General features: G+C 34.8%; 1 protein-coding gene across 1 annotated transcript in view; it reads left to right on the plus strand.

Annotated features, from left to right (window-relative positions):
* The window catches only part of LOC132014534 (lipoxygenase homology domain-containing protein 1-like), a 159,371-nt gene that overhangs the window by 64,506 nt on the left and 82,613 nt on the right, over positions 1 to 12,252 (plus strand). Inside the window, 2 exon segments of the mRNA XM_059395506.1 lie at positions 6,752 to 6,855; positions 9,446 to 9,622. Of these exon segments, the coding sequence (XP_059251489.1) occupies positions 6,752 to 6,855; positions 9,446 to 9,622 (281 nt within the window).

Here is a 12,252-nt window from a genome sequence, read left to right on the forward strand (position 1 = left end):
ATTTTTAATTTCTTGAGGAATCTCTACACTGTTCTCCAAAGTGGCTGCACCAACTTGCATTCCCACCAACAGTGTAAGAGGGTTCCCCTTTCTCCATATCCTCTCCAACACACATTATTTCCTGTCTTGTTAATTTTGGCCATTCTAACTGGTGTACGGTGGTATCTCAATGTGGTTTTGATTTGAATCTCCCTGATGGCTGATGATGATGAACATTTTTTCATGAGTCTGTTGGCAATTTGTATGTCTTCATTGGAGAAGTGTCTGTTCATGTCTCCTGCCGATTTTTTGACCCGATTATCTGTTTTGAGTGTGTTGAATTTGAGAAGTTCTTTATAGATCCTGGATATCAGCCTTTTGTCTGTATGGTCATTTACAAATATCTTCTCCCATTCCATGGGTTGCCTCTTTGCTTTGTTGACTGTTTCCTTTGCTGTGCAGAAGTTTTTGATCTTGATGAAGTCCCCAAAACTCATTTTCGCTTTTGTTTCCTTTGCCTTTGGATACATGTCTTGAAAGAAGTTGCTGTGGCAGATGTCAAAGAGCTTACTGCCTACGTTCTCCTCTAGGATTCTGATGGATTCCTGTCTCACATTGAGGTCTTTTATCCATTTCGAGTTTATCTTTGTGTACGGTGTAAAAGAATGGTCGAGTTTCATTCTTCTACATATAGCCGTCCAATTTTCCCAGCACCATTTATTGAAGAGATTGTCTTTTATCCACTGTATATTTTTTCCTGCTTTGTTGAAGATTATTTGGCTATAGAATCAAGAGTCCATATCTGGGCTCTCTACTCTGTTCCACTGGTCTATGTGTCTGTTTTTATGCCAGTACCATGCTCTCTTGGTGATCACAGCTTTGTAGTAATGCTTGAAATCAGGCAACGTGATGCCGCCAGTTTTGTTTTTCTTTTTTAACATTTCGTTAGCAATTTGGGGTCTCTTCTGATTCCATACAAATTTTAGGATTGTTTGCTTCAGCTCTTTGAAAAATACTGGTGGAATTTTGATCAGAATGGCACTAAAAGTACAGATTGCTCTAGGCAGTATAGACTTTTTAACAATGTTTATTCTTCTGATCCAAGAGCATGGAATGGTCTTCCATCTTTTTGTGTCTTGTTCGATTTCTTTCATGAGTATTCTGTAGTTTCTCGAGTACAGATCCTTTACTTCTTTGGTTAGGTTTATTCCCAGGTATCTTATGGTTCCTGGTGCTATAGTAAATGAAATCAATTATCTAATTTTCCTTTCTGTGTTTTCATTGTTAGTGTATAAGAAAGTAACTTATTCTGTACATTGACTTTGTATCCTGTATGTATTGCTGTATGAGTTCTAGTAGTTTGGGGATGGAGTCTTCTGGGTTTTCCATATAAAGTACCATTCCTCTGTGAAGAGAGAGAGTTTGACTTCTTCATTGCCAAATTGGATACATTTTATTTTTCTTTGTTGTCTGATTGCTATCGCTAGGACTTCTAATATTATGTTGAACAAGAGCGGTGAGTGTGCACATCCTTGCTGTGTTCCTGATCTTAATGGGAAGGCTGCAAGCTTTTTCCCATTGAGAATGATATTTGCCATGGGTTTTTTATAGATAGATTTTATGAAGTTCAGGAATGTTCCCTCTATCCCTATACTTTGAAGCATTTTAATCAGGAATGGATGCTGTATTTTTGTCAAATGCTTTTTCTGCATCAATTGATAGTACTATGTGGTTCTTCTCTCTTCTCTTATTGATTTGTTCTATCACATTAATTGATTTGTGAATGTTGAACCATCTTTGCAACCCAGGATGAATCCCACATGGTCATGGTGGATAATCTTTTAAATGTGCTGTTGGATCCTATTTGCTAGGATCTTGTTGAAAATCTTAGCATCCTTGTACATCGGGGATATTGGTCTGAAATTCTCCTTTTTGGTGGGGTCTTTGCCTGGTTTGGGGGCACTCTCTTATTGGGGTATTACTTTCCAATGAGTTGCTTCTGGTGGCTCCCTCCCCCTTTTGTTTATCTTCTGGTGTCAGTCCAATGTTCCCACTCCTCTTTACCTGCCCACTGGTGTCTTCTGCTCTTGTAGAGAGCAGAATTAGATAATTCTAATCTCAGACTGATTTTATGAGTGATCAGAGTTCTTTGGTAGGTAATCAGCTCACTTTAGGGGACAGGTTGAAATGTTGCATCCTCCTACTTCTGTGCCATCTTGTCTCCCCCTTCTTTCTTTCTTTTTTTTCATGAGTTGGTCTGGATGGAGTGTATGTTTGTGGGACTTTACCAATTTCTTCTAGGTTTTCCAATTTATTGTATAATTGTTCATAGTAGTTTCATGATTTTTTGTATTTCTGTGGTTTCAGCTGTAATGTCTCCTTCATTTATATATATATATATTTTTATTTGAGCCCTAGAGCGTATCATGCTTAGCGAAATAAGTCAAGCAGAGAAAGACAACTATCATATGATCTCCCTGATATGAAGAAGTGGTGATACAACATGGAGGCTTAAGTGGATAGAAGAAGGTTAATCTAACCAAACATTTGTCAGTTTTATTTATCTTTTCAAAAAACCAATTTTTTGTTTCAAGATCTTCATTGATATTTTCTATTGTTTTTATTTTCTATTTCATCTGTTTTTCTTCTGATCTTTGTTATCTCCTTTCTAATAATTTTGGGGTTAGTTCTTATTTTTGTAGTTTCTTGAGGTATAAAGTTGGGTTGTTTATTTAAAGTCTTTCTTTTTAAAAAAGTGGACATTTTTTACTACACATATGCCTCTTAGAAATGCTTTTGCTGCATCCCCTAGACTTTGGTATGTTCTGTTTCCAACTTCATTTGTCTCAAGATTTATTTTGATTTTTCTTTTGATTTTTCCTTTCATTCACTGGTTGTTAAAGAATGTGTTATTTAATTTCAAAGTACTGTTAATTCTCCAGTTCTCCTCCTGTTGTTGACTATTGTTAATCTTACAGCTTCCCTCCTGTTGTTGACTTAAATATAAAGAGAATTTTAAAGCTCTTTTTACAGATTGCCCCATCTCTTTGGAGAAGAGTTCTATTAGTTTATACTCTCATCAGTGGCACATAAGTGTCTTAGGCTCATTACACTTTTGTCATTAAAGCAGAGTTAATAATTTAAAAAATGCACACTTTAAACTATTATATAAGCCTGAAACATAAACACACACTTATTCTCCAATTTTAAAATGTAAGGCTAGGTCTTTGTGTGTGTGTGTGTCTGTGTGTGTGTGTGTGTGTAGCCCAATGTAAGTTGAGAGCATGATACACATTACTTTGCATGTTTATATCTGCATTCCATCTGATTGGCACCCCTTTTTACTCTCAAAAGTATCATGGTTGAACAATTATAGGTAACTGTACCTCTAATGCATGCTTGATAATTTTGTTTCAGTTATAATTAAGTGAGAAATAGGAGTTTAAGGAGAACTATTTTTTTGAGATTTAGCTATAATCTTCTCAGGACTTTGAAGAAAAAATTTTCTGCAATTTTCACTGTTTCTTAATTAAATAGTTTGTATGGTATGCCAAAGAGGGTAATTCCCCTTTTTCCTTGTGTTTCAACTTTGAAAAAAGTTTTTGTACTGGTTATTCTCTTTTTTTTTTGAATAACAAAACACATAACCATTTCAAGACTTAACCTCTTCTTTGGATTTTTTCTGGTATTCTAACCTATCTGTGCAGGTACTAATAAAATTCTATTAGATTATTGTTAGTAATTGATCTACATATTATAAGCCCTATTTCTAGTGAATATCTGATGGTGATTAGCTGCAATTATTTTATTTGTCTGGTTCTCTGCTACCAGATCTTAATAAAGGAAATGAAAAACAGTTTATTATTTAAAGAGTATAGCACTGAATATATATTGGCCACTTTGTCTTCTGCTGCATCTTTACCATATCATAGCTACACTTCTCTGAAATCAAGAAGCCATGGGCTTTGCTCCTCTATTTTATGAGAGTGCTTTGAAGGACCTCTTTGGCTTTAGATTAGAAAAGAATATGCTCTAGAATGGATGTTGTTTTATTCAGTCCCGTTTAAAGTGTACTTCAGTTTCTGAATTAGGAAAGATTAGGGAAAGGAGATGTAAAGGAAGAAGAGGACTCTGGATTTCTTGGAAATACATATTCATAGTGGGGATATGGCTGCTCGCTTTATGGCATCCTCTAACTCTAATTTGATACATAAAGGGATGACTAGCACTTTTATCAATCTTCAGCAAATCAGGGCTATTTTGTACTGTAAATTGCTGAATTTCTTAACTCAGAATTCAGCAGTAGAATCAAAATGAACTTTGAGTGTTGCAAAAAAGAGTGATCTGATGCTTCACTCTAGAAACCACAAAACATGTTTCAAATACTTGAACTCACTACTAGAAGAATATCAGTAGGCTTCTAGTAAACAAAAGATACCCACTTCATTTTGTAAGTTAAAACTATACATCCTCCATGAATGATCTGTTTCTTTAAGAAGTCTGGGATAGAAGGTCCAGTGCATGTTTGAAGGCAACTTCTTTTATTCCTTTCTATGGTGGGTGATAGCCATTAACAGATTTGAAGTAGAATAGAAATACTTTGGTGGCTAAATGGAGGCTAGATTTAGGCCTGTGCAGAATGATTAGAGAAAGAGTGACCAATCAGAAGCTTCTAAAATATTTCATTGGGAATATTGATAGAGAAGAGAGAATGGATTTGAAGAATTTCTAGGAGATAATTGGCAGGTATTAATCATTTATTGGTAAAGGTGTATTAAGGGAAAAGGTTATTCTTAGGTTTCCAGTTTGGATGATTAAGTTGTTGATGGGGGTCACTGACTAAGGTAAGAAATACAGAAGATTTAGGAGGAGTAGATTGGAAGCTAAGAATATGTGGAAAATTGTAAGCTCAAGTTTGTATATATTGAGTTTGAAGTGTGTGTGAGTTAAATTATACATATGAGCTGATTTTGAGGGAGAAATGAGTGGTTGAGATGTTGATTTGGTATTTATCACTTCATGGATTATTAAAATAAACTTCTCGGGGAGCCAGTGAAGAGTGAGAGTTATTCACCTTAGCACAGAACCCTGTGCATGAAGAGGACAACTGAGAATGAAGTAGCAAACTGAGAAGGAAGTTAGTGAAGTGTGAGATTGTGAAGTTTCAAAAGATGCCTGCAGGTTCAAATGGAGTAGAGAAGCAAAATGAAATAAGGACTGAAAATGCTTCTGTTGGGTTTTGGCAATTGGAGTTTGTTTTGATGCTATCAGTGTGTTTTGATCCAGTGGATATTAGAATTAGCCAGGAACTTTAAGATTATAAAGATTTACCCCTTGTTTTTAAATATAAGAATGTTTTAGAAATAAGAGCATTGAGAATTTTTATGTAGGTTATGACTGAAAAATATTGCCTGCACGTAGTAGGTGCTTAATAACAAGTAGTTAAATGAATCATTGAACTCTTTTGCTAGAACCAGAACTAGAATCATACATCTAGATTTAGGTTTGAAGTTAGATTATTGAGACATTCTTGGTTTTGGAGTTAGGCCTATATTGCTATGATCTTCCTTCTTAGAATCACATTTGTTGAAAACCCAAAATTTTGACAGGTAGTATTTATGCTTTTATTTGTCTCCAGTTATTTCCTTCTTTGGTTTCTTTGATTATACATTGGTTAATCCACTGCTTCAGTAGCATGTTGTTTAATCATCACAGTTTTGTGGATTTTCCAGTTATCTTCTTGTAATTGATTCTTAGTTGAATCATTGATATGAGTCAGGGATTAAAGTTCCTTACTATTATTGTAGTCTGTCAGTTTCTCCCTGTAGATATGTTAATATTAGCCTTATATGTATTTTCATATATTGATGCTCCAGTGAGTTCAATGTATTGCCTATATTTTGTGCTTTCTGTAAAATAAAACACACAATACGTATTCCTTTATTATTGGGCTTGTTTGACTAACATTTTCTGAGAATCACCTATTTGTAAAAGGAAAAATGGTCTTTATTTCTTATTGTTACAAGAGTGGATTCTTGAAAATTTGTTGTTTGTAAGTACTAAAGAAAGGATTCTCAATATTGGAAAGAGCACTGGGCTAAGATCTGAGGTCCTAGGTTCAATTTCCGTCTGTGGTAGATATTGTGTAGGCTGTAGGGATCTAATTAACTTTTTAAAGAATATTTCCTGAGCAGTTACTATGTTCAGGGGCTGCTCTAAGTGCAGTTATATAGGTATATACAGAATAGACAAAAATTCATGCCTTCAAGCGCATAAATTATAAGGTAAAAAAGTATGCAAAAGTATATTGAAAATATACTTTTTATACATCATAAACATGTGATGACATCATCATACAAAGTAGTCACTAATGCTCAAATCATATGTATTTATAATGCGTTATTTTATTTTACCTCAAGTCCCTGAGATTTAGAGTGGAATGGAATTTTTTTTTTTTTTTTTTTTTTTTTTTGTAACAGGATAATTTATCATCCTGGAATCAGTTACATCGGGTGTCATTTTTTGGGGTTGTCTCAGGTGCTTACCAATTAGAATGGAAATGCATTAAGGATTTTCCAGGGAAATGTCAGCAAATTGCCAAGCAGCTTATAGATAATCAAAGGTTATTGGCATTCTACCTTTTGACTAATTAAAAACATTTAACTAAAAGATTTCACAAAATATATTATTAGGAGATTTCAGTGTATAGTTGAATAAGAAAAAATACTTTAAAAGCATGAATTACTTGCTAATACCCTAAAATGTTTTCCAGGTCTCTTTGATGTTATTTTCAACAGAGGAAATATATGCATTTTCCAAAGTCATGAAATAAGACATCTTTCTCTTGCTATTGACAATAGCAATGTCACTGGAATGGTATGTAGGAATTTTCCTTTTTGTCATATATCAATAGTATTGTATCTATATATATTTTTTATAGGATCAAATTGTATTTTCTTTGGCTTTTACTTTAACCATTTTCATTATTCTGTTTTGCCTTACTAAGTTTTGAGATTCTGATGCATAAATGGTCCTATATATCAGCAATTAAAATTTAGACAAGAAAAAGTAGACCGCTTTTCTTTCCTTTTTTTTTTTTAAAGATTTTATTTATTTATTTGACAGACAGAGATCACAAGGAGATAGAGAGGCAGGCAGAGAGAGAGGAGGAAACAGGCTCCCTGCTGAGCAGAGGGCCCTATGCAGGGCTCGATCCCAGGACCCTGGAATCATGACCTGAGCCAAAGGCAGAGGCTTTAACCCACTGAGCCACCCAGGCGCCCCAGTAGACTGGTTGTCTGATAACATTCAAAATATTAAATAGGCCTCCAAAAGGAGATGTTCTCAAAGGCCCCTTTAGGGGACGTGTTATTAGGGAAAAAATAATAATAATTTCACTTAAGTATACTTTGTTTTCCTTGGTTTAGGTTTGAAAAAATAGTTTTTAATATATAAAGCTGTTTTAAAAAATATATGTATGCTTTTGATTTTGAAAAATGAGACTGCATAGGATAACTGTCACATACTGTTCCAAATGCTTAATATGTGTTATAACATCTAGTCTTTATATCTACCCTCTGGGAGAATCCCATTATTATCCTTATTTAGCAGAAGAGGAACCTGGCAGGTAGATGGATTGAGTTACCCAGTCACATAGGTTGGAAATGTGAAAGCAGGAATCTAACATAGGCGTTCTGATTCTAGCACTCATGCTACAGCTTCCTCATATAATGTTATATAATATTACCTGATTATTTTTAAGATTTTACTTATTTATTTTAAAGGGGGGTGGAGCATGAGTGGAGGGAGAAGTAGAGGGAGAGGGACAAGCAGACTCTACACTGAGTGCAGAGCCCCTGGCAGGGCCCAATCCCCCAATCATAAAATCATGACCTGAACTGAAATCAAGAGTTGGCTGTTCAACAGGTGAGACACTCAGGTGTCCCAATATTATGTGATTTTTGACTCATAGCATTTTATTTAACTTAAGGAAAATTAATAATTATTGAAGAAAAGCTTATGTAATTTGTAGGCCTGAGATTCAGGCTAAGTGATAATAATTTTCTTCAAAAAGTCTTTTTTCCTGTGCTCTGGACTTAGCAAGTCATCCTGTGTTGTACTTTGTAGCATATTCTACTTAGTACAGGTCCTAGTCATAGTAAATGCTTATAAATATGAATGTAGTGGATATGAAATGTACTCAATTAAGTCAAGGGTTTGAGAAATATCCTATTACTTTATTTTTCTAAAATCAAGTTAAATCTATTTCCAAGCTCCTATCCTACTAGGTTGGTGAGAGCTTCCATCTTAATTTTTGTGAGACTCATTTTGTTACACATAAGATTTCTTCTGGTATGGGGACCTCAGCATATCAGTAACTGCCCTCCTAGCTTCAGTCCACACCAGTCACTGCTAATAACTCATCAAACATCACATGGTTTCTTTTTTAAAATTTTTTAAAGATTTTATTTATTTATTTGACAGACAGAGATCACAAGTAGGCAGAGAAAGAGGAGGAAACAGGCTCCCTGTTGAGCAGAGAGCCTGATGTGGGGCCTGATCCCAAGACCCTGGGATCAGGACCTGAGCTGATGGCAGAGGCTTTAACTCACTGAGTTGCCCAGGTGCCCTAGAAGACTTCTCTTTTATTAACAGATTTTATTTTATTTATTTGACAAAGGCAGTGAGAAAGGAAACACAAGCAGGGGGAGTGGGAGAGGTAGAAGCGGTCTTCAATCCTAGCACCCTGGGATCATGACTTGAGCCAAAGTCAGACGATAATGACTGAGCCATCCAGGCGCCTGCCTCTCAGATGGCTTCTTTAAAGATGAATAGTCCTGTTGCTTCCCTGCCATTCTTATACAAGAGCATTTGGCTGAGTTTGGTAGCCTTAGTGTCATGGGTCTTCAAGCCATTCAAGGCCATCAATGAGCCCTTCCTTTTCAGGCTCAAATATCTCTCCAAGGTAATGTGGAGAACATGTGGGATAAAATCTCAAATCGTACCTTGAACCAGAAATGTGTCCTTGTAGCATAACCTCCTTGATTTGTTTAGATTTTTGGAAGTAAAACTTAGTAACGCACATCTGTTAATTTCAGATTTTCCAAAATAGTCTTGGGTTAGGAGGATACAAATGAAGAAATGAAAAATAAACAACAATAAACATACATATTAATAATTCATTAAAATATCCTGCCACTGAAGTTTTTTGTTGTTACCCAATATTCTACCATGGGTTCTGAGAAATCAAGAGAAGAAAGTTCTTGGAATAAAACACTGAAAGTCAGGGTGGAGAATCAAAACAATTAAATTACAAAAGCATGTAACAGGTAATACAAGGATTCTCTAGAGTGGAGTAGACCTGTATATACCTATAATATCCAAAAATTTTAAATTTAATTATTTTTCTCTTGCTAATTCAGGGGTTTTGTGTTTTTTTTTTTTTTTTTTTTTTTCATCCTCTTAGGCTACTGGTGGAGCCTGTACTGAGCTGCGGGTGCTTTATCAGCACGACCATTGTGCACTTCTTGAGTCAGTGCTGGATCCTGGTCATGTAGTTACTGTTGATCATCATGGCAAAATAGCTGATGAATCATCAGCAGGCTACGCAGACCTTTCAAAAGAATTTGTGGTTTTTGTCAAGGTAAAATGGTGGAAAGGCATTAAAGTGTGTATTGTTAAATACCCACTTTCTTTTGCTTTTTTGAGGCAAATTCGTGAGTTGAGTCATTAAGGAGTAATCAGATCTCTTCCCACTAGGTGGCATTGATGCCTATTGCCATTCTATTTACCCAAACTTTGAAAAACAATAGAGATTTTACTTAGTTTTAGCAGTACTGAAACTGGTGGGAGTAACATCCTACATCCAATTGAATTTGGAGGTTAAAACTATAAATGGTATAAATGTGAGAATTCTAAATAAAAATTTACAGACTCTTACATAGGCAATCAAATGTATATATTTAACTTTTCTAACAATTAGAATATTTATAATCTTTGAGTGTTGTATATGTGTGATCATTTTATACTTCCTTCTTTATAGTATATGTTTGTGTGAATTTATCTTAAAAATATTATTGTTACCATAATAATAAGTAAAATTTATGAGATTGTCTATTTTGTGCCCAGCACTTTACTGAGAGTTTACTGCATACAAAAACTATTTAATCATCCTAAAAGTACTGACAGATATTTTCTGTATTTTAAACATGAAGAAAAGATTTTCAGAGAAGTTAAAAATCTGACTGGTATAGCATAACTGGTAAATGGTAGATCATGATTCAAATCAAAGTCAGTTTGTCTTCAAAACTTCTTATAGTTACTATATAATAAACATTTCATTACATTATTATTTTTTCTCAATTACAACATTATTTTTAACGGTTGCATAATACCCAAACATAAGGTATATGATTATGTATACGTGTTTATTTATTTATTTAAGTCTTTAATCACTGGATGTTTAATCTTAATCTCTTCATTTTGCCACTGTTGAATTTAAGGGTCAGAATATGAAGCCTTTGAAACAATGGGAACATATTGCTGACTTTCTTTCCTGAAATGCACTGATTTTAATCCCGTGGAAGTTAAAACAACTGAGAAGTTAGAGGGGGCAGTTTACATGACTACCCTCACTTCTGACACCAACTTCAGAGTTCCAGAGTCCTTGAGACAACAATTAAATTTTGATAATTTAATAGAAAAACTCAGAACTCACTGGAAGCTGTCATACTCATGGTTATGGTTTATCACAGAGAAAGAATACAGGTTAAAATCAGCTAAGGAAGAGACACATAGGGCAGAATCCAAGAAAAATACTAAATGGTGCAACTTCTAGTTGTCCTCTCCCCATAGAGTCAGGATGGCTTTAGATATAGATATATCTATAGATATATGACATATGCATGAAGTTTTGATAACCAGGAAGTTCACCTGAGCCTTGGTGCCCCATCTTTACTGGGGTTCAATCATATAAGGAGTCCATATGGCTGATCTCAGTGTCCAGCCTCTCAGGAGGTCAGCTGACACCTTGTGACTCAAAGCTGCCACCCTAAATCACATTTTTACTGTGTGGCTGGCCCAAAGACATCAAGCAAACAAAAAACTCCTCTATCAAATCTGACAGTCCTAAGGTTTAGAAATTACATTTCAGAGTCTGAAGGCAAAAGCCAGACTTCTGTGAGTAAAGTTAATTTCTTTCCTTTTTTTAAAATTGAAATATAATTAACATACAGTATTATATTAGTTTCAGGTATGCAATATAATGATTAACAATTCTATACATTTCTCAATGCTCATCAAAGTAAGTGTGCTCTTAATTCCCTTTATTTCACCCATCCCCCTACCCACCTCTCTTCTGGCAACCATCAGTTTACTCTTTGTATTTAAGAGTCCGCTTTTTTGTTTGTCTCTTTTTTTCCCTTCATTTCTTTACTACTCAATTCCTTTAGTAGTGTAACAGAGTATCCACTGTGTTGACCTTAGTATTGGGCATGGTCCTTAAAAGACCTATGACAATTTTTAGAGTAGTGAACTAGTGTGAATTACCTTTTTTATGTTTATTTGCTATTTGTGTTTTGTCTTCTGTATTTATGTATTTTATCTATTTCTCTACAGTGTTAGTGTGCTTTAATAAACATTTAAGAATTTCTTACATCTTCTTAAGTTATTGATTGCCTAGGATTTACTTAAACTTACCTTAGTTATATTTGATAACTCTTTTCATTTATTCATTCCTACATATATACTTTGAAATAATATCCAGATGGTACATCCCATTAATTCAGGTACACTTGAAGCATACTATTCTTTTTTTTTTTTTGAAAGCAAATATCTATTTTTATTTGTTTTTCTGCTTTTTTAAAAAATTTTTTAATTTTTTATAAGCATATATTTTTATCCCCAGGGGTACAGGTCTGTGAATCACCAGGTTTACACACTTCACAGCACTCACCAAAGCATATACCCTCCCCAATGTCCATAATCCCACTCCCTTCTCTCAACCTCTTCCCCCCCAGCAACCCTCAGTTTGTTTTGTGAGATTAAGAGTCACTTATGGTTTGTCTCCCTCCCAATTCCATCTTGTTTCATTGATTCTTCTTCTACCCACTTCAACCCCCATGTTGCATCACCACTTCCTCATATCAGGGAGATCATATGATAGTTGTCTTTCTCTGCTTGACTTATTTCGCTAAGCATGATACGCTCTAGTTCCATCCATGTTGTCGCAAATGGCAACATTTCATTTCTTTTGATGGCTGCATAGTATTCCAT

This window comes from Mustela nigripes, chromosome 3 (genome assembly GCF_022355385.1).
Source record: "Mustela nigripes isolate SB6536 chromosome 3, MUSNIG.SB6536, whole genome shotgun sequence".
Taxonomy (NCBI): Eukaryota; Metazoa; Chordata; class Mammalia; order Carnivora; family Mustelidae; genus Mustela; species Mustela nigripes.